Source organism: Eschrichtius robustus, chromosome 4 (assembly GCF_028021215.1).
Source record: "Eschrichtius robustus isolate mEscRob2 chromosome 4, mEscRob2.pri, whole genome shotgun sequence".
In the NCBI taxonomy this organism is placed as follows: Eukaryota; Metazoa; Chordata; class Mammalia; order Artiodactyla; family Eschrichtiidae; genus Eschrichtius; species Eschrichtius robustus.
In genome coordinates this window covers 9,652,005-9,679,751 of record NC_090827.1, presented here as the reverse complement: position 1 = coordinate 9,679,751, position 27,747 = coordinate 9,652,005, and the positions used below count along the sequence as shown (strand labels likewise).

General features: G+C 40.1%; 1 protein-coding gene across 3 annotated transcripts in view; it reads right to left on the bottom strand.

Annotated features, from left to right (window-relative positions):
- The window catches only part of HERC3 (HECT and RLD domain containing E3 ubiquitin protein ligase 3), a 148,372-nt gene that overhangs the window by 60,746 nt on the left and 59,879 nt on the right, over positions 1-27,747 (bottom strand). The window contains exons 12-20 of one of the 3 annotated variants that reach the window (XM_068542442.1): positions 26,555-26,614; positions 23,262-23,373; positions 22,656-22,845; positions 21,159-21,322; positions 20,913-21,026; positions 3,812-3,835; positions 3,631-3,720; positions 2,278-2,448; positions 338-481 (exon numbers count right to left, since the gene is read on the bottom strand). In XM_068542442.1, the coding sequence (XP_068398543.1) occupies positions 338-481; positions 2,278-2,448; positions 3,631-3,720; positions 3,812-3,835; positions 20,913-21,026; positions 21,159-21,322; positions 22,656-22,845; positions 23,262-23,373; positions 26,555-26,614 (1,069 nt within the window). The other 2 variants (XR_011073889.1, XM_068542443.1) reach the window with 2 other exon arrangements.

Below are 27,747 nucleotides of genomic sequence, written 5' to 3'. Positions count from 1 at the left end.
CTATCCCTGTTATTAAAATAAGATATACTTGACAACTACTTTTTATATGTCATAAAACCAACTTCTTTATCATACCATACTCTTTCTACCCTCCGAGGATTACAAAACTTGGAGCTTACCTACTAGAAATGGAAATGGGGCTAATGGGTGACAAAACACACCAAGAGGTCTTAGCAACAGGTGAAACATGAAGACGGGAAACATGAAGATAGTCATGTTAAATGATTACTTTTGTTATGCTCCCCTTTGTAAACATCAGAAGGCTAGGGATTGGTCTGACAACAAAAAAGGCAGTTTAATTCAATCCATCTGCTGAATGGTGACATCACTAACTTACCTTATCTGAAAACCACAAGAGATTTGAATCCTGATAGTAGGTAAACATTCCATAGATGGGATTCAACAATTCTTTTAATAGTAAAAGAAAGAACTCCTTTGTGACACCACCAGCATCCACTGCTTCTTCACCATCAAAAATGACCTTGAAATAATGAAAGTAGAATTAGTACTTCAGGGGAATCACTGGCATTTTACGTTTTTTCTTTTTGTTTTTTTTTTTTTTTAGCAAATTCTTTCCAAAGTCAGGACAAAGAAAGGAAGATGTAACAGAGAATACACTGACGCAATGAAAACTGCAAAGTGTATCTGCTGATTATTAACAAGGCACTTATAAACACACAAAATTTTACCAGGCACTTCATGGGATACAGAGAAAGTCAGAAGTTTACCATATGTCCACAGAAAGTTTACCATCTATTTGGGGCAGGGAGGCAAACATAAAAGAACCAATTCGAGAATACATTTTATTTTCCAAGAGTCAGATACACTGAGACGTAAATGTTCTGGCACGTAGAGAAAAGCAGTGACTAACTTGAATAAAGGAAGAAATCTCTCTCAGTGGGGTTCTTGAACTAACTGATGCATATGAAAGGGAGGAGAGCATTCTGAGCAGACACAGACCTGGGCTCTGTGAGGGGCTATAAAGAGACCCATCACAACAACAGCTACAGCGAACCAAAGCACGAGATTTACTGAGAGTTGTCTACATGCCAGCCAGCACTTAAACTCTATTAACCTAATGCTCAGAACAGTCTTACACACTGGAATTACTACTATCATCCCCATTTTACTGGTAAGGGCTCAGGTACAGAACTAAAAACAGCATTTAAGAAAGCTTATCCTGGGAACTTCCCTGGTGGTCCAGTGGTTAAGACTCCGCGCTCCCAGTGCTGGGGCCACGGCTTTGATCAGGGGACAGGGAACTAAGATCCCGCGTGCTGCATGGCGCAGCCAAAAAAAAAAAGCAAGCAAGCTTATCCCGGTGCCTGTGGTCAAGGTTGCCTAGAGCAGGAGGAGAGTAAAGGTCTCCGATTATACGGATGCCAGCAGAAGACTTAACTCAAACACGCTACCAAGCAAGAACTGTCCCATCTGAATTACTGATTGAAAACAAGGGGCAAAGAAAGCGCCCTCTCTTTGCAGTATCAAAAACCTAACCCAGACGTTCTAGGGAGAACTCCCAGGCAGACTGATGGGACCGATACTACTTACTGGAAATTTTTAAAAGGGTGACAGGATCGTGGAGACCATCAGTTTCTTGCCTAGTACATTTCAGAAACTGGAGTTTACAACAGGATTGGAAATAGAGTTAGGAAAGTCTTCTGAAGGGAAAGGTAAATGACTTAAAACTTCAATAATTCACTAAATATTTACTGACCAGCTACTGCGTACCAAGCATTGGGCTAAGCCCTGGGAATACACTAAGTGGTGACACAAACATGCCTAATCTATGAGGAAAGACAATTTCTTAATTTAATCATTTCCAAGTACTGAGAGGGCCTATCATAACAGGCCACCAGCTGCCCAGACAATCTCACTACCTTTCCGTTCTCTTTTTTTTTTTTTTACCTTCTTTCTCTTAAATCTTTGACATCCAAAGACTTCCTAGATGCTGGCTTGGTAGCTTTACCTAGTTGAAGCTTTAGTAGTGCTGTTGTTCGCTTGGTTTTGGCAGAGCTGGAGCAGGTAAACTGAAGAGAGCAGACAAAAAAGGCCCTATGTTCCCCTCAAGTGATCCACTGGCATTTTTATCTGATGTCACGTTGAGATGTTCTGTTTGGTGATTGGACAGAAGCAAGTGAGTAAATTCTTGTAAAATGAATGAAAGGAAGAATGAATGGCTGTACTCCACGATTTTAATAAAATCTTTGCTGCCTCATCAACACTGTTTAAGGAAAACCCAGGAAGGTATTTAGAGGAACATAGGGAAGGGCTCACTTGGAGAGGCTTTTTCAAATCAATATCAGAATGAATGCTCAGCTCTCTCAGGGCGTCGCCGACAAGGTTGCTCCTGCGAACGTGAAGGACCAGGAAGGGGCTTCTGGCCAGCAGAGGCTCCAGGGTGAGAAGCATGAAGACGTTCTGCAGGTTGGCCCCGTTGACCGCCACCTGGAACGGCACGTGCAAGAGCGCAGTTACCACTCAGAGTGCACCTGTGAGTGGGGACAGCAGCCAGCCCTGCCTTTGGACCAAGGGTAGGTCGGGGCCAGGCTGGATGCAGCTCTATTTTGGTCTTTATTTTCCTCCTAACTTTTCCAGTAGATTTTCTCAGTTACTCATGTTTACAAAACACACAAATCTTTCCAATCTGAACCCAAAGAGATTAACTGAAACACTTCGTAAACCATATGATCCGTAACTCATTCCAGGAAAATGATTTAGACTAAGCTGATTAAGACTGAAATAATATCTTAGTAGAAGAAAGTGATGATAGACAGTGGGTAGAAACTATGACTTTCAAAGTGGCGGGAAAAGAAACCTAATAACTCCTTGCTAAATGGTGTTTATTCTTTGAAAAATGTCCATTTTCTCTGGAAAACCTTTAAATTGTCAATATCATGGATATATCACTGTGAAAACATATACAGAGAGAGAGAGAGATATAGCTAAGAGCTAGAGAGAGACAGACAGATGGGGAAAGGGAGAGGGAGAGGAATGAAGTTATACATCCACCAACAATGGGAATTGGTAGATTTGGATTGCTAATTTACAGGTGTCTTTGTAGGCTTGTCAAAACCAATTATATTTTACAATAAAAATGGGTGTTTAAAATAAATTAAACAAATCTCTATAACTTGAGTTTTTGCTCAATAAAGAACTGCCAACTCCATTTAATTATCTATCAGGGGTCAGCAAACAATGGCCCAAGGACCAAATCCAGCCTGCTGCCTGCTTTTGCACAGCTGTTGAGCTAACAATAGTTTTTACATTTTTAAATAGTCTTTAAAAAATCGAAAGAAAAATATTTCACTACATGTGAAAATTATATAAAATTCAAATTTCATGCTACGACAGAGTTGAATACTTGAGACAACTGTATGGCCCACAAAGACACATATTTACTATACGGCCCTTTATGAAGACACTTGCCACCCCCCCTGTTTATGTAGATGTGCATTCACGTATACGTGTTATATTCAATACAAAATTGCTGAAAATTTTTCTAACAGTTCTAAAAGTTACAATGGAACTTCATCCAAATCAACTTTCTCCTATTTGGAAAAATTACAACTGAATGTATAAGATGAAAGAAACCCATAAGAAGAGAAAGTAGGGTTTAAAATATGTTACCTGCATCTGCAGCTCAGCGTCGGTCTGTAACATTTTGGTCTTAGCTTGGGCATCAAAGATGAAAGGGTAGGAACAAAGTGTCACAGCATCCTAGAAGAAAACATATTATTGGCAATATTATAGTATCCCACAGAGAATACTGCTGGAAAAATACATAAATAAATTTTACAGAGTCATTTACCTGCATTATAGATGGTCTAGCCTTCTGTGTAAAGAAAAATAAAAAGTCTCTTAGTTGGATTACAAAACTTGAACTTTCTACCTCCCACAAATAACAAAACAAATAACAGAACAGATAACCTATCTGACCATTTGACCATGGAACTAACATCATTTGAACAGCTTACTGGAGTTTTGATGGAACAGGCTAGTTGTTTTGATGACTACAGACTGAGAAGAACACTAAAAACAATTAAAAAAAATTTTTTAAAGGACCTTTACAAACCATGTCACTAACCCCATAATTCACAGTATTAATAGAACTCTCACTTATAAGAAACCTAATTCCAAAACAGGAGCTTTACAACCATGACTTCAGAGGTTAACTTTGTTGGGTAAAGTGGATAATGCAAGTTTCATTTATTTGTCAACGTGTTAAGTCTCCCTTTTACACACACACACAGAGTTCCTCTTGGGAGAAACCAAATATTTAGAAAGCTGTCCCTGGGGGGCTTCCCTGGTGGCGCAGTGGTTAAGAATCCACCTGCCAATGCAGGGGACACGGGTTCAAGCCCTGGTCCGGGAAGACCCCACATGCCGCGGAGCAACTAAGTCCGTGCGCCGCATCTACTGAGCCTGCGAGCCACAACTACTGGAGCCCGTGAGCCACAACTACTAAGCCCGCGTGCCTAGAGCCCGTGCTCCGCAACAAGAGAAGCCACCGCAATGAGAAGCCCGCGCACCGCAACGAAGAGTAGCCCCCGCTCGCCGCAACTAGAGAAAGCCCACGCGCAGCAATGAAGACCCAATGCAGCCAAAAATAAATAAAAAAAAAAAAAGATATTGAGAAAGCTGCCCCTGACTAGGCACTGGGACCAATGCCTGGCCTACAGAAGACACTCCATCAATATGTGACTAAATCTGAATAAACTTTTGAGGAGGGGAATAACAATACAGACGTACCTCGTTTTACTGCGCTTCACTTTATTGCGCTTCACAGATACGGCTTTTTAAAAAATTTTGGTTTTTTACATTATTTATTTATTTATTTTTTATTGGAGTGTAATTGCCCTACAATGTTGTGTTAGTTTCTGCTGTACAGTGAAGTGAATCAGCTATATGTATATACATATATCCCCCCCACTTTGGACCTCCCTCCCACCCATCTAGGTCATCAGAGCACCGAGCTGAGCTCCCTGTGCTATACAGCAGGTTCCCACTAGCTATCTGTTTTACAAGTGGTAGTTAGTACATTTATCTCAAACCTAATGTCCCAATTCATCCCACCCTCCCCTTCCCCGCAAATTGAACTTTGTGGCAACCCTGAGTCTCGCAAGACTATGGGCGCCGTATTTCCAACAGCACTTGCTCACTTCATGTCTCTGTGTCACATTTTGGTAATTCTCACAATATTTCAAAGTTTCTCATTCTTATTTGTTATGGTGACCTGTGATCAGTGATCTCTGATGTTACCATTGCAAAAAGACTGAGACTGGCTGAAGGCTAAAATGACAGCTAACATTTTTTAGCAATGAAGTATTTTTTAATTAAGGTTTGTACATTCATTGTTCTTTTAAACATAATACTATTGCACACTTAATAGACTACAGTATAACATAAACATAACTTTCATATGCACTGGGAAACCACAAAATTTGTGTGACTTGCTTTATTGTGACATTCACTTTATTGCAGTGGTCTGGAACCAAACCCACAATTTCTCCAAGATATGCCTATAAATAAATACAACCACAAACATATCTATAGAGGTATGTTAGTTTCATTTATCAGGAGAAAAAAGGAACTCTCTCCTGAAAGGTTTTGTTAAGTTAATGAATAATGTTTGCTACATAACCTAACAGAAAGAAACAAAAAAAATCAACAGTATACATCATGTTGACCTGTAGCAGTATTTCTCAAACAGAACACCATGGATTTATTCCCAGAGATCTGAAAGTGCGCTATGCATTTTTTAAATTTTGTGTTGTTTTTTTTAACGATATCCTAAACAAAATAAAAACACATTCTGAATGACCTCTTTATAATGATGTGTTACCATATAATTTGCATTTATTTTAATGATTGCACTGGTGCCATGTTATACTGAATTGTCCAAGGGTAATAAGAAAGAAGAAAAGCAGTCTTCCTTTGTAAGTGATGCATTTGTGCCCAGGAAAAGGCCACTGCAGTCCTGGCTCCCTGCATGAATGAAGGTTTAATAGCAGCTGAAAGGACAAAAGGGAGCTGAGTCATCCCTGGGTGTATAGAACAAGCTGCAGAACTCAAGTCCCCAGGCCTGGCAGCCCGCAGACCTGATCACAATGCAAGTGGGCTTTGGCTTCAGTAAGGCATTCTTGCTCATCACGTTAAATCCATGAGGCTCATTTGTGTTTTACTGATTTTAGAGTTTTGTTAGTATCTAATCTGTAAATTTGCTTTGGTTTTATAACATTTAAATGCTATATGAATAAGAAGTGTATATCTACCTCCTTTTGTATTTGCGTATATTTCAATGAAATCATTGAAAAGCAGTTTTAATTAAAATTCCCCTTGTTTATTCTTTAGAAACATGTTCCTTCAGGGATCTTGGAACATTTCCCTAGCCTGAGAAACACTAATCAGAGAAAGGATTCCAGTGCAGGGAGACAAGGTATGGAATCCTGCACACAGAACCCAGAGTGACTTGATTCATTCTCACGCCTACTTCTCGAATTACTTTGAATTTTGGAATTGAAATCACTAAAATAAACACACACACACCATAAAACAGCACTAGGTACCTACAACGGGTACAAGTATCTCTTGGGATAAGAGTGTTGGGAAAGTGTGTTTAAAACTGGTGCCAATATTCAGAATTTTCTAACCTCCCTCTCAGAAGAGATTTTATTCTAAGCATTATTTGCCTATTTTCAAGGCAAAAGAAAGATCTTTACCATGTGTGTTCGTCTATAAAGCAAGATAAAGTTTTGAACACTTCAAATTAAAAGTGACTATGGGAGAAGTGAAAACAGTTACTATAAAAACAGTTGTTGCGGGGCTTCCCTGGTGGTTCAGTGGCTGAGAATCTGCCTGCCAATGCAGGGGACACGGGTTCGAGCCCTGGTCTGGGAAGATCCCACATGCCGCGGAGCGACTGGGCCCGTGAGCCACAATTACTGAGCCTGCGCGTCTGGAGCCTGTGCTCCGCAACAAGAGAGGCCGCGATAATGAGAGGCCCGCGCACCGCGATGAAGAGTGGCCCCCACTTGCCACAACTAGAGAAAGCCCTCGCACAGAAACGAAGACCCAACACAGCCATAAATCAATCAATTAATTAATTTTTTAAAAAAACACAAAAAAACAGTTGTTGGCTTTACAGCATTGGCAGTATACAGTCGGCCCTCCTTATCCACAGTTCCACATCTGCAGATTCAACCAACCACAGATGGAAAATATGTAAAAAAAAAAAAAAGACAATTCCAGAAGGTTCCAGAAAGCAAAACTTGAATTTGTCACACACCGGCAACTATTTACATAGCATTTACACTGTATTATGTAGTATAAGTAATCAAGAGATGATTTAAAGTCTATGGCAGGATGTGCTTAGGTTATATGCAAATAATACAACATTTTATGTGAGGGACTTGAGCATGGTATGGGGATGGGGGCTCCTGGAACCAATCCCCTGTTGATACTGAGGGACAACTATATCTAGTATTTTTACTTTTTTATAAATTTATTTATTATTTATTTGTTATTTTTGGCTGCATTAGGTATTCGTTGCTGTGTGCAGGCTTTCTCTACTTGCGGCAAGCGGGGGCTACTCTTTGTTGTGGTGCGCGGGCTTCTCATTGCAGTGGCTTCTCTTGTTGTGGAGCACAGGCTCTAGGCGCGCAGGCTTCAGTAGTTGTGGCTCGCAGTCTCAGTAGTTGTGGCACACAGACCCTAGAGCATGCAGGCGTCAGTAGTTGTGGCGCATGGGCTCAGTTGTGGCTCGCGGGCTCTGGAGTGCAGGCTCAGGAGTTGTAGTGCACGGGGCTTAGCTGCTCCGCAGCATGTGGGATCTTCCCAGACCAGGGCTCGAACCTGTGTCCCCTACATTGGCAGGCAGATTCTTAACCGCAGCGCCACCAGGGAAGCCCATATCTAGTATTTTTAAATACTAGTATTTTTATTGGTGCGATAGAGTTATTTCAGACATCAATCAGCAGCTTTTCCTGTATGTCTTGACTCTCTCCAGTCCCACTCCAGTTCTCCAGCTCTCTCCTACCACCCTCTCCCTGCAATCCCCACCACAAGCCCTCCCAGACCCCTTTAATGCCCACCTTCTGCAGCTCCTAGTCCCTCCCATGGCCCCCTGCCTGCCCCCTGAAAGAGCCCAGTTTTGGAGGTAGGCTGATCTCTCTTCTGGAGGGCAGGGTCACCGTGCTTTCAGTTGGGTAAGTTGGCTGGAAAGAAACTATTGTTGGGAACCAGAGCCAAGGTCAGAGAGTTGGTGGTCCAGAAGACCCTCACCCCGGGGGGAGGACTGAGGTGCCAGCTCTATGGAAGGTGAAGAAGGGAAGGGTATTCGGTCAAAAGAAGCAGCAGACCTATATGAAAGTCTACTTACATGTCTACAAATTTTTTACAACTCTATGAGTTTTTGTATTTGAAATATAATAATTTCACTGATTTTTGTTTTGTAGATGATGAATATTTTAGAAATGGTATTAGTGCTGGCATTTCCATACTATGTGAACGAAATACTGAAACAGCAGTATTATGATTCTGCTTCCTGACTGCTCTCCCTCACCTAGAAGGATGTATATGAACGGGTAAGATATGTGATCCCCTCCTGAGAAGCTGTTTGTCCTGGGCCATCCATTCCCCAAAAGTGAGTCTCACAACCTATAACTAGCAAAGTACTACTGATGGATCACATTTCAAGTGGTCCTGCTTGAAATGGGGCTGCCCTGTAACCTCTGTTCATTTTTTTAAAGTATATGACACAGAAGCAATGAATAAGTACATGGTACAGAACTAGAGAACTGGGGAATTGAGAATATCTTTTTCTTTTCTTTTCTTTCTTTTAATTCCAAGTCAACATTTCCTAAATGTGGCTGTGACTGGAGACAAGCGGCATCACACAAACACCAAGGAGGAAACCCAGGAGCCCCTGCCTTCGGGCCTGCCTGCCATCACGTGTTCCTGTACCTTCCGTGGGCAAATCTGGCTCCCAGCATCACCGAATGCTGACGCACACACAGCTGCCTCATCTCACCACGCACAATACTGCTACCCGGAACCAGACACTGCCCCGGACGACACAGACAGCCGATGTCAGGTTGACTCCAGTCTTTATTTGTGAAGCATTTTCTTTTTTTTTTTTTCTTTGTTTTTTTTTTAATTAATTTTTATTGGAGCATGGTTGCTTTACAATGAAGCATTTTCTTTGTATCACTCACTTTCTCACTTGTGAGGCCCTCTATGGGGCCCACAAAGGCACTCATTCTGTGTGCTATTTGGTTTTCAAGTGTAGATGATGGCAGTTAATAAACAGAAATAAATAAGCCACTACCACCTCTTCTTTAAAATAAGCTGAGGGAGACCTTCAAGATGGCGGAGGAGTAAGATGCGGAGATCACCTTCCTCCCCACAAATACATCGGAAATGCATCTACATGTGGAACTGCTCCTACAGAACACCTACTGAACGCTGGTAGAAGACCGCAGACTTCCCAAAAGGCAAGAAACTCCCCACGTACCTGGCCGTGTGGCTGACAGGGTCTTGGTACTCCGGCCAGGTGTCAGACCTGTGCCTCTGAGGTGGGAGAGCCGAGTTCAGGACACTGGCCCACCAGAGACCTCCCGGCTCCACGTAACATCAAACGGTGAGAGCTCTCCCAGAGGTCTCCATCTCAACACCAAGACCCAGCTCCATTCAATGACCAGCAAGCGCCAGTGCTGGACACCCTATGCCCAACAACTAGCAAGACAGGAACACAACCCCACCCATTAGCAGAGAGGCTGCCTAAAATCATAGTAAGGCCACAGACACCCCAAAACACACCACCAGACGTGGACGTGCCCACCAGAAAGACAAGATCCAGCCTCATCCACCAGAACACAGGCACCAGTCCCCTCCACCAGGAAGCCTACACAACCCACTGAACCAACCTTAGCCACTGGGGGCAGACACCAAAAACAACGGGAACTATGAACCTGCAGCCTGTGAAAAGGAGATCCCAAACACAGTAAGTTAAGCAAAATGAGAAGATAGAGAACCACACAGCAGATGAAGGAGCAAGGTAAAAACCTACCAGACCAAACAAATGAAGAGGAAATAGGCAGTCTACCTGAAAAAGAATTCAGAATAATGAGAGTAAAGATGATCCAAAATCTTGGAAAAAGAATGTAGAAAATACAAGAAACGTTTAACAAGGATCTACAAGAACTAAAAAGCAAACAATGATGAACAACACAATAAATGAAATTAAAAATTCTCTAGAAGGAATCAAGAGCAGAATAACTGAGGCAGAAGAACGGATAAGTAACCCGGAAGATAAAATTGTGGAAGTAACTACCGCAGAGCAAAATAAAGAAAAAGAATGAAAAGAATCGAGGACAGTCTCAGAGACCACTGGTTCAACATTAAACGCAACAACATTCGAATTATAGGGGTCCCAGAAGAAGAAGAGCAAAAGAAAGGGACTGAGAAAATATTTCAAGAGATTATAGTTGAAAACTTCCCTAATGTGGCAAAGGAAATAGTTAATCAAGTCCAGGAAGCGCAGAGAGTCCCATACAGGACAAATCCAAGGAGAAACACACCAAGACACATTAATCAAACTGTCAAAAATTAAATACAAAGAAAACATATTAAAAGCAGCAAGGGAAAAAACAACAAATAACATACAAGGGAATCCCCATAAGGTTAACAGCTGATCTTTCAGCAGAAACTCTGCAAGCCAGGAGGGAATGGCAGGACATATTTAAAGTGATGAAAGGGAAAAACCTACAACCAAGGTTATTCTACCCAGCAAGGATCTCATTCAGATTCAATAGAGAAATTAAAACCTTTACAGACAAGCAAAAGCTAAGAGAATTCAGCACCACCAAACCAGCTTTACAACAAACACTAAAGGAATTCTCTAGGCAGGAAACACAAGAGAAGGAAAAGACCTACAATAACAAACCCAAAACAATTAAGAAAATGGTAATAGGAACATAGACATCAATAACTACCTTAAATGTAAATGGATTAAATGGTCCAACCAAAAGACATAGACTGGCTGAATGGATACAAAAACAAGATTCGCATACATGCTGTCTACAAGAGACCCACTTCAGACCTAGGGACATATACAGACTGAAAGTCAGGGGATGGAAAAAGATATTCCACGTAAATGTAAATCAAAAGAAAGCTGGAGTAGCAATTGTCATATCAGACAAAATAGACTTTAAAATAAAGACTATTACAAGAGACAAAGAAGGACACTACATAATGTTCAAGGGATCAGTCCAAGAAGAAGATATTACAATTGTAAATATTTATGCACCCAACATAGGAGCACCTCAAAACATAAGGCAAATGCTTACAGCCATAAAAGGGGATACTGACAATAATACAATCATAGTAGGGGACTTTAACACCCTACTTCCCAATGGACAGATCATCCAAAATGAAAAGAAATAAGGAAACACAAGCTTTACATGATACATTAAACAAGATGGACTTAATTGACATTTATAGGACATTCCACCCAAAAACAACAGAATACACTTTCCTCTCAAGTGTTCATGGAACATTCTCCAGGACAGATCATATCTTGGGTCACAAATCAAGCCTTAGTAAATTTAAGAAAATTGAAATCTTATCAAGTATCTTTTCTGACCACAACGCTATGAGACTAGATATCAATTAGAGGAAAAAAATCTGTAAAAAATACAAACACATGGAGGCTAAACAATACACTACTAAATACCCAAGAGATCAATGAAGAAATCAAAGGGCAAATCAAAAAATACCTAGAAAAAAATAACAATGAAAACACAACGACCCAAAACCTATGGGATGTAGCAAAAGCAGTTCTAAGAGGGAAGTTTATAGCAATACAATCCTACCTCAAGAAACAAGAAACATCTCAAATGAACAACCTAACCTTACATCTAAAGCAATTACAGAAAGAAGCACAAAAAAACCCCCCAAAGTTAGCAGGAGGAAAGAAATCATAAAGATCAGATCAGAAATAAATGAAAAAGAAATGAAGGAAACAATAGCAAAGATCAATAAAACTAAAAGCTGGTTCTTTGAGAAGATAAACAAAATTGATAAACCATTAGCCAGACTCATCAAGAAAAAAAGGGAGAAGACTCAAATCAGTAGAATTAGAAATGAAAAAGGAGAAGTAACAACTGACACTGCAGAGATACAAACGATCACGAGAGATTACTACAAGCAACTCTATGCCAATAAAATGGACAACCTGGAAGAAATGGACAAATTCTTAGAAAGGCACAACCTTCTGAGGCTGAACCAGGAAGAAATAGAAAATATGAACAGACCAATCACAAGCACTGAAATTGAAACTGTGATTAAAAATCTTCCAACAAACAAAAGCCCAGGACCAGATGGCTTCACAGGCGAATTCTATCAAACATTTAAAGAAGAGCTAACACCTATCCTTCTCAAACTCTTCCAAAATATTGCAGAGGGAGGAACACTCCCAAACTCATTCTACGAGGCCACCATCACCCTGATATCAAAACCAGACAAAGATGTCACAAAGAAAGAAAACTACAGGCCAATATCACTGATGAACACAGATGCAAAAATCCTCAACAAAATACTAGCAAACAGAATTCAACAGCACATTAAAAGGATCATAAACCATGACCAAGTGGGGTTTATCCCAGGAATGCAAGGATTCTTCAATATACGCAAATCAATCAACGTGATACATCATATTAACAAATTGAAGGAGAAAAACCATATGATCATCTCAATAGATGCAGAGAAAGCTTTTGACAAACTTCAACACCCATTTATGAAAAAAGCCCTGCAGAAAGTAGGCATAGAGGGAACTTTCCTCAACATAATAAAGGCAATATATGACAAACCCACAGCCAACTTCATCCTCAATGGTGAAAAACTGAAACCATTTCCACTAAGATCAGGAACAAGACAAGGTTGCCTACTCTCACCACTCTTATTCAACATAGTTTTGGAAGTTTTAGCCACAGCAATCAGAGAAGAAAAAGAAAGAAAAGGAATCCAAATCGGAAAAGAAGAAGTAAAGCTGTCACTGTTTGCAGATGACATGACACTATACATAGAGAATCCTAAAGATGCTACCAGAAAACTACTAGAGCTAATCAATGGATTTGGTAAAGTAGCAGGATACAAAATTAATGCACAGAAATCTCTTGCATTCCTATACACTAATGATGAAAAATCTGAAAGAGAAATTAAGGAAAGATTCCCATTTACCACTGCAACAAAAAGAATAAAGTATCTAGGAATAAACCTACCTAAGGAGACAAAAGACCTGTATGCAGAAAATTATAAGACACTGATGAAAGAAATTAAAGATGACACAAATAGATGGAGAGATATACCATGTTCCTGGATTGGAAGAATCAACATTGTGAAAATGACTCTACTACCCAAAGCAATCTACAGATTCAATGCAATCCCTATCAAACTACCACTGGCATTTTCCACAGAACTAGAACAAAAAATTTCACAATTTGTATGGAAACACAAAAGACCCCAAATAGCCAAAGCAATCTTTAGAAAGAAAAATGGAGCTGGAGGACTCAGGCTCCCTGACTTCAGACTATACTACAAAGCTACAGTAATCAAGACAGTATGGTACTGGCACAAAAACAGAAATATAGATCAATGGAACAGGATAGAAAGCCCAGAGATAAACCCACGCACATATGGTCACCTTATCTTTGATAAAGGAGGCAAGCATATACAGTGGAGGAAAGACAGCCTCTTTATAAGTGGTGCTGGGAAAACTGGACAGGTACATGTAAAAGTATGAAATTAGAACACTCCCTAACACCATACACAAAAATAAACTCAAAATGGATTAAAGACCTAAATGTTAAGCCAGACACTATCAAACTCTTAGAGGAAAACATAGGCAGAACACTCTATTGACATAAATCGCAGCAAGATCCTTTTTGACCCACCTCCTAGAGAAATGGAAATAAAAACAAAAATAAACAAATGGGACTTAATGAAACTTAAAAGCTTTTGCACAGCAAAGGAAACCATAAACAAGACGAAAAGACAATCCTCAGAATGGGAGAAAATATCTGCAAACGAAGCAACTGACAAAGGATTCATCTCCAAAATTTACGAGCAGCTCATGCAGCTCAGTAACAAAAAAACACACAACGCAATCCAAAAATGGGCAGAAGACCTAAATAGACATTTCTCCAAAGAAGATATACAGATTGCCAACAAACACGTGAAAGAATGTTCAACATCATTAATCATTAGAGAAATGCAAATCAAAACTACAATGAGATATCATCTCACACCAGTCAGAATGGCCATCATCAAAAAATCTACAAACAATAAATGCTGGAGAGGGTGTGGAGGAAAGGGAACCCTCTTGCACTGTTGGTGGGAATGTAAATTGATACAGCCACTATGGAGAACAGTATGGAGGTTCCTGAAAAAACTACAAATAGAACTACCATACGACCCAGCAATCCTACTACTGGGCATATATCCTGAGAAAACCATAATTCAAAAAGAGTCATGTACCACAATGTTCATTGCAGCTCTATTTACAATAGCCAGGACATGGAAGCAATCTAAGTGTCCATCAACAGATGAATGGATAAAGAAGATGTGGCACATATATACAATGGAATATTACTCAGCCATAAAAAGAAACGAAATTGAGTTATTTGTAGTGAGGTGGATGGACCTAGAGACTGTCATACAGAGTGAAGTAAGTCAGAAAGAGAAAAACAAATACCGTATGCTAACACATATATATGGAATCTAAAAAAAAATGGTTCTGAGGAGCCTAGGGGCAGGACAGGAATGAAGACGCAGACGTGGAGAGTGGACTTGAGGACACGGGGAGGGGGAAGGGTAAGCTGGGATGAAGTGAGAGAGTGGCACTGACATATATACACTACCAAATGTAAAGTAGATAGCTAGTGGGAAGCAGCCGCATAGCACAGGGAGATCAGCTTGGTGCTCTGTGACCACCTAGAGGGGTGGGATAGGGAGGATGGGAGGGAGACGCAAGAGGGAGGAGATATGGGGATATATGTATATGTATAACTGATTCACTTTTTTAAACAGCAGAAACTAACACACCATTGTAAAGCAATTATACTCCAGTAAAGATGTTAAAAAATAATAATAATAAAATAAAATAAGCAAAAAGCAGCCACTTTAGAATGTTGCTTTTATACACCATAGCCCTTTGCCCATACATATTATGTCCCTTTGTAATTCCTTTTGCACTACACTGAACACCCCACAGAGGCAGCCCCCATGTCCTGTACGTGTGTCCATCCCCAGTGGTAGCAGGCACATGACATACATTAGGTGCCCAAGACTGCTTACTGAAAAATAGTTATTAGGGCTTATGATATGCCAGGCGCTAGGTACGCTGACAAGTAAGGCCTTTCCATGGTTTCTCCCATTTAATTCTCACAGTACTGTTATCATTCACATTTATAAATGAGGATGCTAGGCTTACAGAAATTAAGTAATTTGCCTAAGGTCACATAGGTAGTAGGCCAGAGTTGAGACTTGAACCCAGTTCTTTTTGACTAAAGCACGTGCTCTGAACTGTATGCTATACTGCCTCGGCTACTGCCAAGGCAAAAAATTTAACACATAAAAACTCATATAGTGTGAGACAGACAGACACACAGACACACACACAGGAATATTATTCATCCATAAAAAAGAAGGCAATCCTGCCATTTGCAACAACATGGGTGAAACTAAAGGGCATTTTACACGAAGTGAAATAAGCCAGACAGAGAGAGACAAATACTGTATGGTATCATTTATATGTGGAATCTAAAAAAACAAGAAAGCCAATCTCACAGAAACAGAATAATGGTGGTTGCCAGGGGCTAGGGCGGGAACAGGGGAGGCGATGGGGAGATATAGGTCAAAGGGTACAATCTTTTCAGTTATAAGTAAGTTCTAAGGAGCTAAAGCACAGCATGGTGACTATAGTTAATAACACAGTATTAAATACTGGGAACTTGGTGAGACTACATCTTAAGCAAAATAAGAAGTTAACTATGTGAGGTAATGGATGTGTTAATTAACTTGATCTTTGTAATCATTTTACAATGTATATCAAATCATCACATTGCACACTTTAAATATATACAATAATGTCGATTATCCCTCAGTAAAGCTGGGGGAAAATCCACTTATTGTTCATTACTATCATTTAAAAGTGGTTAAGCTCAGAAATAAACCCATGCATATATGGCCAATTAATTTATGTAAAGGAGGCAAGATCACACAATGGGAAAAGGACAGTCTCTTCAATAAATGGTGTTGAGAAAACTGGATGGGCACATACAAAAGGATAAAACTGGACCACTATCTTACTTATCATACATAAAAATTAACTCAAAATGGATTAAAGACCTGAACGTAAGACCTAAAACTATAAAACTCATAGAAGAAAACGTAGGTAGTAAGCAACCTGACATCAGTCTTGGCAATGATTTTTTGGATCCAACTTCAAAATCAAAGGCAACAAAAGCAAAAATAAACAAATGGAACTACATCAAACTAAAAAGCTTCTGCAGAGCAAAGGAAACTATCAACAAAATGAAAAGGCAGCCTACAGAATGGGAGAGGTATTTGCAAACAATATATCTGATAAGGGGTTAATGTCCAAAATATACAAAGAACTCATACAACTCAATATCAAAAAAAAAAAAAACACCACCAACCCAATTAATTAAAAATTATTGGGTTAACCCAATTAACCCAATAGACATTTTTCCGAAGATGACATGCAGATGGCCAACAGGCACATGAAAAGATGCTCAACATCATTAATCATCAGGGAAATGCAAATCAAAACCACAGTGAGGTTTCACCTCACACCTGTCAGAATGTCTATTATCAAAAAGACAAAAAATAACAAGGGTGGGCAAGGATGTGGAGAAACGGGAACCCTTGTGCACTGTTGGTGGGAATTTAAACTGGTGCAGCCAGTATGGAAAATTGTATGTAGGTTCCTCAAAAAATTGAAAATAGAACTACCATATGATCCAGCAGTTCCACTTCTGGGTATTTATCCAAAGAATACGAAAACACTAATTTGAAAAGATTTACGTACCCCCATATCCACAGCAGCCCTATTTACATTAGCCACGATGTGGAAACAACCGAAGCGTCCACAGATGGATGAATGGATAAAGAAGATGGGGTATATACACACACAGTGGAATAGTACTCCTGTAACCGAGCAGGACCCTATGGGGCCTTCCCAGGACGGACCCCTCCCCGATACCCTCTGTTTTAGCCCCTCTCTGAAGGACCTAGATAACAGTATCGGATGTGCATTTCCTGAGCTGTCTTGCAGATACTAAAACCACCACCAAATGGAAGTAACTAACTACCTGATGACCAGGAGCACACAGCCCCCAGACCCACTGGAGCCTGAGGATTGATCATGTGACACTGCCCTGTTACCTCACCATCAACCAATCAGAGGCTTGTGCACAGGCAGATTACATACTCTGCGACTCCCCTCCCTCACCTGGCCTTTAAAAACGCTTTCCTGAAACCCACCGGGGAGTTCAGGTGTTTTGAACACTAGCTTCCCTGGACTCCTTGCTTGGTAAGGAGTTCACCCTGCAGTGAACGCTGCACTTTCCTTCCCACAACCCGGTGTCAGAAACTGGCTTTACTGAGTGCAGGCAAACGGACCCAAGTTCGGTTCGGTAACACTCACACATTAAAAAAAAAATGGAATCTTGCCATTTTCAACAACCTGGATGGACCTTGAAGGCACTATGCTAAGTGAAATAAGTCAGACAAAGAAAGACAAATGCTGTATTATTTCACTTATACTTGGAATCTAAACAAACAAAGCAAAGCAAAGCAAAACAACAACAAGCTCATAGATAAAGAGACGGTTTAGTGGCTACCAGAGGGGAGAGGGGATAGCGGGTGGGTAAAATGCGTGAAGAAGGTCAAAGGTACAAACTTTCAGTTATAAAATAAATAAGTCACAGTGATATAATGCACAGCATAGTGACTATAGACAGTAAAACTGCACTGCCTATTTTAGTTGCTAAAGCTGCTAAGAGAGTAAATCTTAAAAGTTCTCATCACAAGAAAAACAAAATTTGTAACTGTGTGGTGACAGACAGTGACTAGACTTATTGTGATGATCATTTCACAGTGTATGTAAGTATCGAGTCATTATGTTACACACCTGAAACTAATATAATGAATGTTACATGTCAACTATACCTCGAAAAACAATTAGTCAAAAAAACATGGATCAGGGGCTTCCCTGGTGGTGCAGTGGTTGAGAGTCTGCCTGCTGGTGCAGGGGATGCGGGTTCGAGCCCTGGTCTGGGAAGATCCCACATGCCGCGGAGCAACTGGGCCCGTGAGCCACAACTACTGAGCCTGCGCGTCTGGAGCCTGTGCCCCGCGACAAGAGAGGCCGCGACAGTGAGAGGCCCGCGCACCGCGATGAAGAGTGGCCCCCGCTCGCCCCAACTAGAGAAAGCCTTTGCACAGAAACGAAGACCCAACACAGCCATAAATAAATAAATAAAATAAGGTACTGCTTGCTTTAAAAAAACAAAACAAGACAAAACATGAATCAATATACGGAACAGCTTTAGCATTTTAGGTTAAAATCCAAGATACGAAGAAATATAAACCTTAATTTCTAATAGCATTGTATAACAGAAAAAAATGCCACAGAAATCACAAAAGGTCACACAGTAATTTCACCTAATTTTCTATCTTTCTATAATAACTAATTTTTGAAGAGGAGATGAGCAGCTGGTATTTAAGACTTAGATTTGCTTATCAAATGTTAAGAGAAAGGAACTATAAAAGTTGCTCACTTAAGTATCTCCATTCAGAGACCACAGTCATGGTAACCTAATTTTAACACCAGCAACTTCTTTTTCAGGGTCAAAAAGAATTAGGGCTCATTAGAATTATTTTATTCAGCAGCAAGAAAGGGTAGATTAGAAGTCAGAAAAATTGGCTTTTAAGCTAATTGAATTGGTGGAAAAATTGTTTAGCTTCTCTGGGCCTCCAATTTCTCACCTAGAAACAAAGCAGTTGGCTAAATAATTCATAAGGCTTACTTCAGCTCTTAACATTTTATGATTCAAAGAGTATTCACAAACTGATAAAACAGAGAGGCTTATCTTTTTACAATTTCTAGATCAGCAGATGAAAACAGAGTTCACTGCTAGCCTCCATGTTAAATTTCCATGTAAACCCGTTTTGAAGACGCATCCACTTTTTTGAAAAGGATTTTGGTTTTTTAAAGTAATCAGAAGTCTTACTAAAAACACAATATTGTGTCTAGCATTGATCATCTGTTATTTAACGAAGGAAAAAAATCTTCCTTCGTTAAATAAACCGATTTAAATGCCTTGCTTTTGGAAACCACTACTGACCTCCAAAAGCCCTACAGGGTACAGGGAAATACTGCCTAAAGGTCAGTGATGAATCTGCTAAATTGGCAAGGACTTACCTCAAATGTGTCTGCTATGCATGGCTTCACTAAATATAATAACCAAATAATCACTCTGTTTTCTGACATCACTCAAATTTTTACATAATCCACAGATGGGGGATCCTAAAAAGCCTTGCATATATCCCAAGCCAGTCTACAATCAAACTGAGGAGCCAGGCCAAGGGTGGCAGGCAGGAACCCGCAGTTCTAACGTACAGTGAGAACTAAGTCAGGGATACGTGACATTTTCACACACGTAATCCCAAGTCACAGGTAGCCTGTAGGGTTCAGGCAGCTGACATATGATGACTAAAGTAGGCTAGCTGTTAGATGAAGACAATTAGTAAATGATCCTTTCCTCAGTGTCAAAATCAAGCTGCAGTGGGGACTCTGGCACGTCTCAGCCTCATCCAAAGAGCCCCCATTGAACGCCAGCCAACTGGTGCCATCTGGAAAGACAGGTCATGTTGCCAGATCTTCCAAGTTTCAAGAAAAGCCAGAAATACATTTTATGTGCCTTGACTCTTTAAAATTGTCGTAAAAGACATATAAAGTTTACCATCGTTAACATCTTTAAGTGTACAGTTCATTAGTGTTAACTACATTCACATTATTGTGCAATGAATCTCCAGAACATTTTCGTCATGCAAAACTGAAAGTCCTAGAGATGATCATACTAAGTAAAGTAAGCCAGACAGAGAAAGACAAGTATCATACGATATCACTTATATGTGAAATCTAAAAAAATGATAAAAATGAACTTATTTATAAAACAGAAATAGACTCACAGACATAGAAAACAAACTCATGGTTACCAAAGGGGAAAGATGGGGGCAGGGATAAATTAGGAGTTCGGGATTAACATATACACACTACCATATACAAAACAGATGAAGAACAAGGACCTATTGTATCGCACAGGGAACTATACTCAATATTTTGTAAATACCCTATAAGGGAAAACAATCTGAAAAGGAACATATATAGATATATGAATCACTGCACTATACACCTGAAACTAACACAGCATCGTAAATCAACTATACTTCAATTAAAAAAATAAATAAATAAAACAAAGTCTATACCCATTAAACAACAACTCTCCATTTTCTCCTTCCCCAGACCCTGGCAACCACCATTCTACTTTCTATGAGTTTGACTACTTTATATACCTTGATTTTTTTAATGTTGGCAACTAGTTAAAATTTATACCGTTCTGGGTGACTACCCATTTGTGACTGCTTGTGATTACTCAAAGCACTTCAGTGTTTCAAAAATGCAAAAGCCAGCTGATAAAACACAGGTATAGCACTAACATCAAAGTCAAGGACAAATTTTAGAGTTCAGATGTGCTTTTCTTGCCCTTACTTGTACTCTGAGAAAAAGATTAAAGCTTTGAGATATGCTTTACATGAATTCTTACCATGCCTGCTTGATGTAAGAACCACATGAGGTAGTCTTCCTGAATGTCCACAAGACTGGAAATTTCAGGAATATAAAATGTATCATATTCCACATGCGTCACTTTAAGATTTACCTGATGAAGAACAAAACAAGGACAACTAAGGCCCAGGCAACTGGTAAACGGCTTCCCATAGAACAGCTCGGTAGATCATTTTACCCTACTATCTCTTCATCCCTACCCCCTCTGGCTCTTCTCTATGCTCACCTTGTATAACTTCTCCAAGAGCTTGAGCGCTGCTGTAACATAATTGTTAAACAGTACAGGAATTAAGAATGTCTTTCTTCCTCTCAGTAGATAAACGACTGCACCTTTATAGAGGTTTACCAGCTTCGTGAAATATTTCGGGCATACCTGAGACCACCAGTTATCTTTAGAAAGAAAGGAAAGACATATTTCAACATGTGACCTTCATCAAGTATTGATGTCTTCTGCCTACTAGCTAAAAACTGCTCCAGCTAGAAGATAAGCATTAGTCTAAAATACAGTTTCCCAAAACTAACTTTAAAAAGAATCCATTAAAGCATTTCTGGAGAGAGTGGCAGCTGTACGAGAATCCTGGAGCTTTGTTATAAAGCTTTATCTGATTTTTTCCTCAAGGACTCATCCAGAAGGCTAATCTAAAAGTTCAGTTCCAAGGGCACATGTGGACAAGATGCTCGGGCACGTATTTCAGGCAGGAGCATTCACATATCCTCGTCCTTTCAGCCCTCTTCTCAGTCACCACCTAAGTCCTGTAAAAAAAACCCCAAACTTTTAAAAGTCAGGTAATATTCCTTCAAAGATTGCTATCTCTACCTCACAGTCTCTTAGAACACCTGAGAAAATATGCCCCAAAGGGCTTTGGAGCTTAAAAAACATTAAGGACTAACATCTTACTAGTGCTTTCATGATTATCTGTAGAACGGTTCCACCTTCTACAAAAGGTGGAAGCAACATGGAAAAGCCAGTATTCCCTCCTGAGCCACACAGGTCTCTTTACTCACGGGGAGACCACACTCAAGTAACGTCCTAGTCCTTATGGAACGCAGAAGTTACTGAGCTGCAGTGAATACCTAAAGAAAAGTTACCAGGAAAAAATAAAATAAAAGGAAAAAGCCAGGTGACAGACGTTCTGCATTTGATTAATAAAAACATCTCAGGCTCTACTCCCATGAGAGACACTCTCCAATTCACTGAGGAACGGAAGGTTCTTATCTCAGCAAAGTGTCCGTAGCCTGCAAAAATCAGTGTGGACTCAACTGTCCTAAAAAAGAAAAACAAAACAAACATTTGGTAAGTCTCCATTAAGGTCATTTTCTTCCTCTCCTTTTCTGGAGACCTGTGTATCACACCCCAACTGTTCATTTCACTCCCACCCCCTAAATTAGGTATAAGAGAAAAAACAACAGATGGACACTAATTCTGAGGCACTATTAACCACTAGCAAGTGTAGGAGGAGAAAAAAATAAAGTCTAATAATCTAACTTTGTGAATATTTAAAAATCAAGATTAGTTTGGCGTAAATCATTTCAAATAACCTAAATAACGGTTCGATTTGTTTAAACTGCAAATTAGAAATTAACAGCAAAGAAAGAAAAGTTTAAGTGTTAAGGATATTAAATGGCAACAAATAGATTCTTGCATGTCAATCCACCAGGAGCCAACGGTCACACGAATAAAATTAAAAGCACAAAACCTCTGGTATTCAGTGTAGCAAATCACCTAAGACTTTGCTGGGGTTTGTATCCAGCCGCAGAATGGCCATAGCCAGGGGAATAGTCAACGTTATGTAATACTTAGAATCCTGGAGCAGGGGAAACTCGGGCAGTATTAAGTAGATTCTCATTGCTTCAACATCTGGTGGTGAACTTGACAACTGAGGAATCAGGCAACTTTCAAAGCTATTTAAGATCTGCATGAGAGAAAAGAGTATTGAGAAATTCAAACACACCTGAGATCTAGTTACCTGATCTCTAAATTCATGAACTATTTGAGAGACTCTCAACTCTCATTCATTCAGTATGTACTCAAGACCCTCTATGAGCCAAGCACTGGTCTGGGCACTCAGGATACATCAGTGAAAAGAAAAGCCAAAGATCTGTGCCCATGCAGGCCTTACACTCTGGGGGAGCATTTCCTTAGAAAAACTTAAGCCAGAGAGAAAGTTAAACGTAGGTCAAATTCCCAAAGTGAATATTTTACAGAGTTATGATTTATACAAGACTTCTGCCTTTTCATCCTACTCTTTCTTTTCCTCTTGAAAGTCAACTTATTTCAATGCAAAAATGCATTTTTAAGCACGCACTTTGTAAAAGTAAACAAACATACCTGTTCTAGAATCATGGAGTGCTGAGAGTTCATTAACTTCTCAAATAACACTCTAGTTGAGTTCAGGTCAATCCCAGGGATTTTGGGACTTGTTTTAAAATGCTCATCAATTCTAAACAAACAAAAACAAGAAATATGTATAGCACAGGGAACTCTACTTAATGCACTGTGGTGACCTAAATGGGAAGGAAATCCAAAAGAGAGGGGATTTTTGTATATGTAAAGCTGATTCATCTTGCTGTACAGTAGAAACTAACATTGTAAAGCAACTATACTCCAATAAAAATTAATTTTAAAAAAATATGTAATAAAAGAAAAACAAAGCAAACACTCTGATAGGTAGGAATTATAAAGCTGTCAACAAAATACATACTCTACATACTGATCAGATGATCAGATTTAAATCTGACCAGGCGGACCAGATGCACAAAAACACTAACTTTGGGGAAACCTAACAGAACAAATCTCTCTAGAATCCCTTTTTCAAGATGATCTTAAAATTTTCAAGTCTTGGGCTTCCCTGGTGGCACAGTGGTTAAGAATCCACCTGCCAATGCCAGGGACACGGGTTCGAGCCCTGGTCCGGGAGGATCCCACATGCCGCGGAGCAACTAAGCCCTTGCGCCACAACTACTGAGCCTGCGCTCTAGAGCCCGCGAGCCACAACTACTGAGCCCGTGAGCCACAACTACTGAAGCCCGTGCGCCTAGAGCCCGTGCTCTGCAACAAGAGAAGCCACCGCAGTGAGAAGCCCGTGCACCACAGTGAGGAGTAGCCCCTGCTCGTCACAGCTAGAGAAAGCCCACGCCCAGCAACGAAGACCCAATGCAGACAAAAATAAATTAATTAATTAAAAAAAATTTTTTTTCCTTCAAGTCAAAGTACAAGGATCATCATTTCAATTTGAGGCTGTCTTGAAATTTATATGCACAGTGTTATTTTCCTGATTTACTTTTGTATTTTTGACTCTTTCTGTCATTGTGGTACATTGCACTAGACGTAGATGCTATGCCTAGGTGCAAAAAACATCCCTTGTGCAAACTGGGCCACTCATCAACAAATGCCAAGTTTAAAGCAAGTAGTTTTTAAAAAATCAGATCTACAATAAATGCACAGTTAATGCCTCGCTCAGTTAACACAAGGGATACGATTACATTCACTCAAGGACTAATTTCACTGCTACTGTTTTTAACTTCCGAGCAACTAATCACTTTTCTAACCTTAAATAAAGTCTTAGTTTTTTACAGACTTGGAGAATGTCTCTTTTAAATTCCCACTCTTGAACATACCACATCTGCTAATTACAAAAGAACTATCTATTTGCAAAACAGCCTTCTGTTTATGCGTAACAGACACATTCAGATAGTTTTAATACCATCTGACATCACTGTTTTAATCTATAAAAAATAAGTAGAGTTTCTAACATTTGAAAAAAACCGTAATTATATGTATTGGAACCTAAGTGGTCAAACAAGAGGAGTAACTTAGACTTTGTTTGTTGGATCTTTTGTTACTGCCGTTCTAAAAATAAATTTGCCCAAAACATAGAAATTAACTCCAATGTCCCATAGGTAACCTTCCATATGCTTAGAAGTACCTTCTGCTATGCTGTTAAGAAAAAACAAAATATTTTATCTACATGTATTTATGCTTTGTTAAACTGGATCTTCATTTTCACTGGTTTACTACGATGTATTTTACATAAAGCAGGAGGAGCAGAACTCCAGAAATAGCACCAAAGTCCATTTAAAAAAAAAAAAAAGGTTTTACCCACAAATCTACAGAATCCATGATACTAAGGATGGATAGCCTAAGAAATCCGGCCAAGAGCCATTCCCAACTTTCATAAAAGCTGTCCTTCTAGAATAAGATTTCTCAACCTTGGGACTACTGATTTTTGGGGTCGGATAATTCTCTTCTGGGTGGGTGGAATTGTGAGATGTTTGGCAGCATCTCTGGCCTTTGCCCACTAGATGCCAGTCGTATATTCTCCACCACTGTAACAACCAAAAAATGTCACTGGAGATTGCTGAATGTCCCCTGGGAAGCAAATCAGCCTGGTTGAGAACCACTATTCTAAAAGACCAACGTTAGCACAATACAGAATATTTTTCCCTGGAGGAAAACCCTAAGGATTGACTCTGAAATGAACTGGATGAGCTCATTTCAGTTGCCCTAATGATACAAGTAAATGACTTCACAATCTTTAACTGTAACTGAACAGAGTTTCTGAAGCAATCTCTTGCAACCCAGTTAGGGACAGAATTTGGGGCAGGGATGGAGTGGGAGATGAGATTCACACACAGAACTGAAGTCTAAGTCTTTATGGGATTTCATTAGCCTTGCCACTGGCAGGAAAAGGATAGAAAGATGGTCAGGACTTGGGAACACCAAAGATCAAAACCTATGACAAGACCCTTCTGCTGCAGCAAGTTCCTGAGGAGGATATTTGCAGAAAGGATAAGGCCCAGTCAAGAAACATTATTTACAACCTGGGAGTTCAGGCCAAATGTAATTTCCTGGTGGGCTGGGCTGGCCCTGAGTCCAAGGAGTCCCTGAAGCCTCCTTGGAACTTTTTCCCTAAATGCACTCTTTTTGAGAAAAGAAAAAACTATGGGAAAGCAAACCAAAGAAACCAAGGAGATTATTTAAAGAATTAAGAATTTAAGAATAAATACGATTAACATTTTGGAATGCCCTGAAAAATCTTACTTTTGACTACACCAACCCTTTCTGAGATGCCGTCTCTCTCTCTGGTAACCTGCTTCTCTGCCAACCAGGCATGAATCAGCATTGCTCTTCCTGAGGTCCTCTCACTCATCATCACTGGGCGTTCCAATTTCTGTGCAAACCACTGGCTTATCCACTGAATTAAGGCCAACCACCATCAAAGAGAACAGAAGTCTAGGGGCTTCCCTGGTGGCGCAGTGGTTGAGAGTCCGCCTGCTAATGCAGGGGACATGGGTTCGAGCCCTCATCTGGGAAGATCCCACATGCCGCGGAGCAACTAGGCCCGTGCGCCACAACTACTGAGCCTGCGCGTCTGGAGCCTGTGCTCCGCAACAAGAGAGGCCGCGACAGTGAGAGGCCTGCGCACCGCGATGAAGAGTGGCCCCCGCGCGCCGCAACTAGAGAAAGCCCTCGCACAGAAACGAAGACCCAACACAGACAAAAATAAATAAATAAATAAATAAATAAAAAGAGAACAGAAGTCTTTCACGGCCTTTGCTGAGTAAGTATTTGCATCACATGTGGGTTTTTTTTTTTTTTTTTAAAGACTCTAAATCACTTACTTTTTCTCAAGAAAACTTCCATTCCAACAGGCTGCAGAAGATAATATCTGAATGACACCGCTGCTCAGGAAGAAAAAGGGAGGGAAGCCTTTAATAATTACAAATAAATGGTTGTTTAAGCATCAGCAACAGGTTAGTCCTTGATTCCAGGGTTTCATTAATAGCCGCTTTTTCTTACCCAGGTGAAGCCTTGGAAAACGTACATTGCTTTAGAGAAACATTGTGTCATGTCTCAAGGTGGACAAGAGCGTAAGTTTTCCGTAAGTCATGTTAAAATAAAAAGACAGCATCAAAGCTACCAAAAGAAAACTCTTGGGCCTAAGAATAATGATCTTGAATGTTCTTTTCCCACCGATCATCTAAGACACTCCCCACCTCACCTCCAAAAGTGAACGCAAAAGAAAACCAAAAACAGAGAAGCTGAGCTGCTATTTATCAAGCACAGAAAGTATCTTTGTGAATTAATAACCAAACAAGTACTTCCTTCTATTTTGTTGCCCATCTGAGAAAGAAACTAAAAGTAAGTGAAGTAAGTGTTTATTCCTATTACTTAGATTACATAGTTTCTGAGGAAACCGCTAGTTTCTCAGGACCCAGGGTGAAACTGCAGTCCGGAACCCCGGATTCTCTTATTTAATATAAGGAAAAGGGAAGGAATAAAACAAATATACGGTTGAGGAGGGGATCACAGTAACTTCTATTAATCAGAGAATCCGGGTCAGGAAAGATCTTTAGAGACCATTTCTTGCATCCTGTCCTTTTGTATATAAGAAAACTAAGAATTAGTAAAGTGCCAAGGTCCCAGCCAAGGAGGTCTCAGTCCCCCCACCTCTCCCACGGTGAGTCTAGTCCCCCAGCCCCTTCCCTGCCACCTTCCAGCCTGAGCGTCCCAGCAGAACCACCCAAAGCTAGAGGGATTCGGAGGACCGCCATGGAGCTGCTCTAGGGCATTCCCAATGACCCTCCACTCAAAAAGCTGCCACCTGGCGTGCCCAAAGTTTAGGACCCTGGGCATTTGCTCCACTACGATCTCTATCATAAAGCAAGATGCTTTACACACATTTCTGGGAACCGTCACCACCTAATATTCAGCCTGATTCATTCATTCCCAAGAATGAGACTCTGCAGAAAAATGGAAAAGCTGAGGAAAGCCAATAAAATGTGTAAAAATGTAAAAAAAAAAAAAAAAAAAA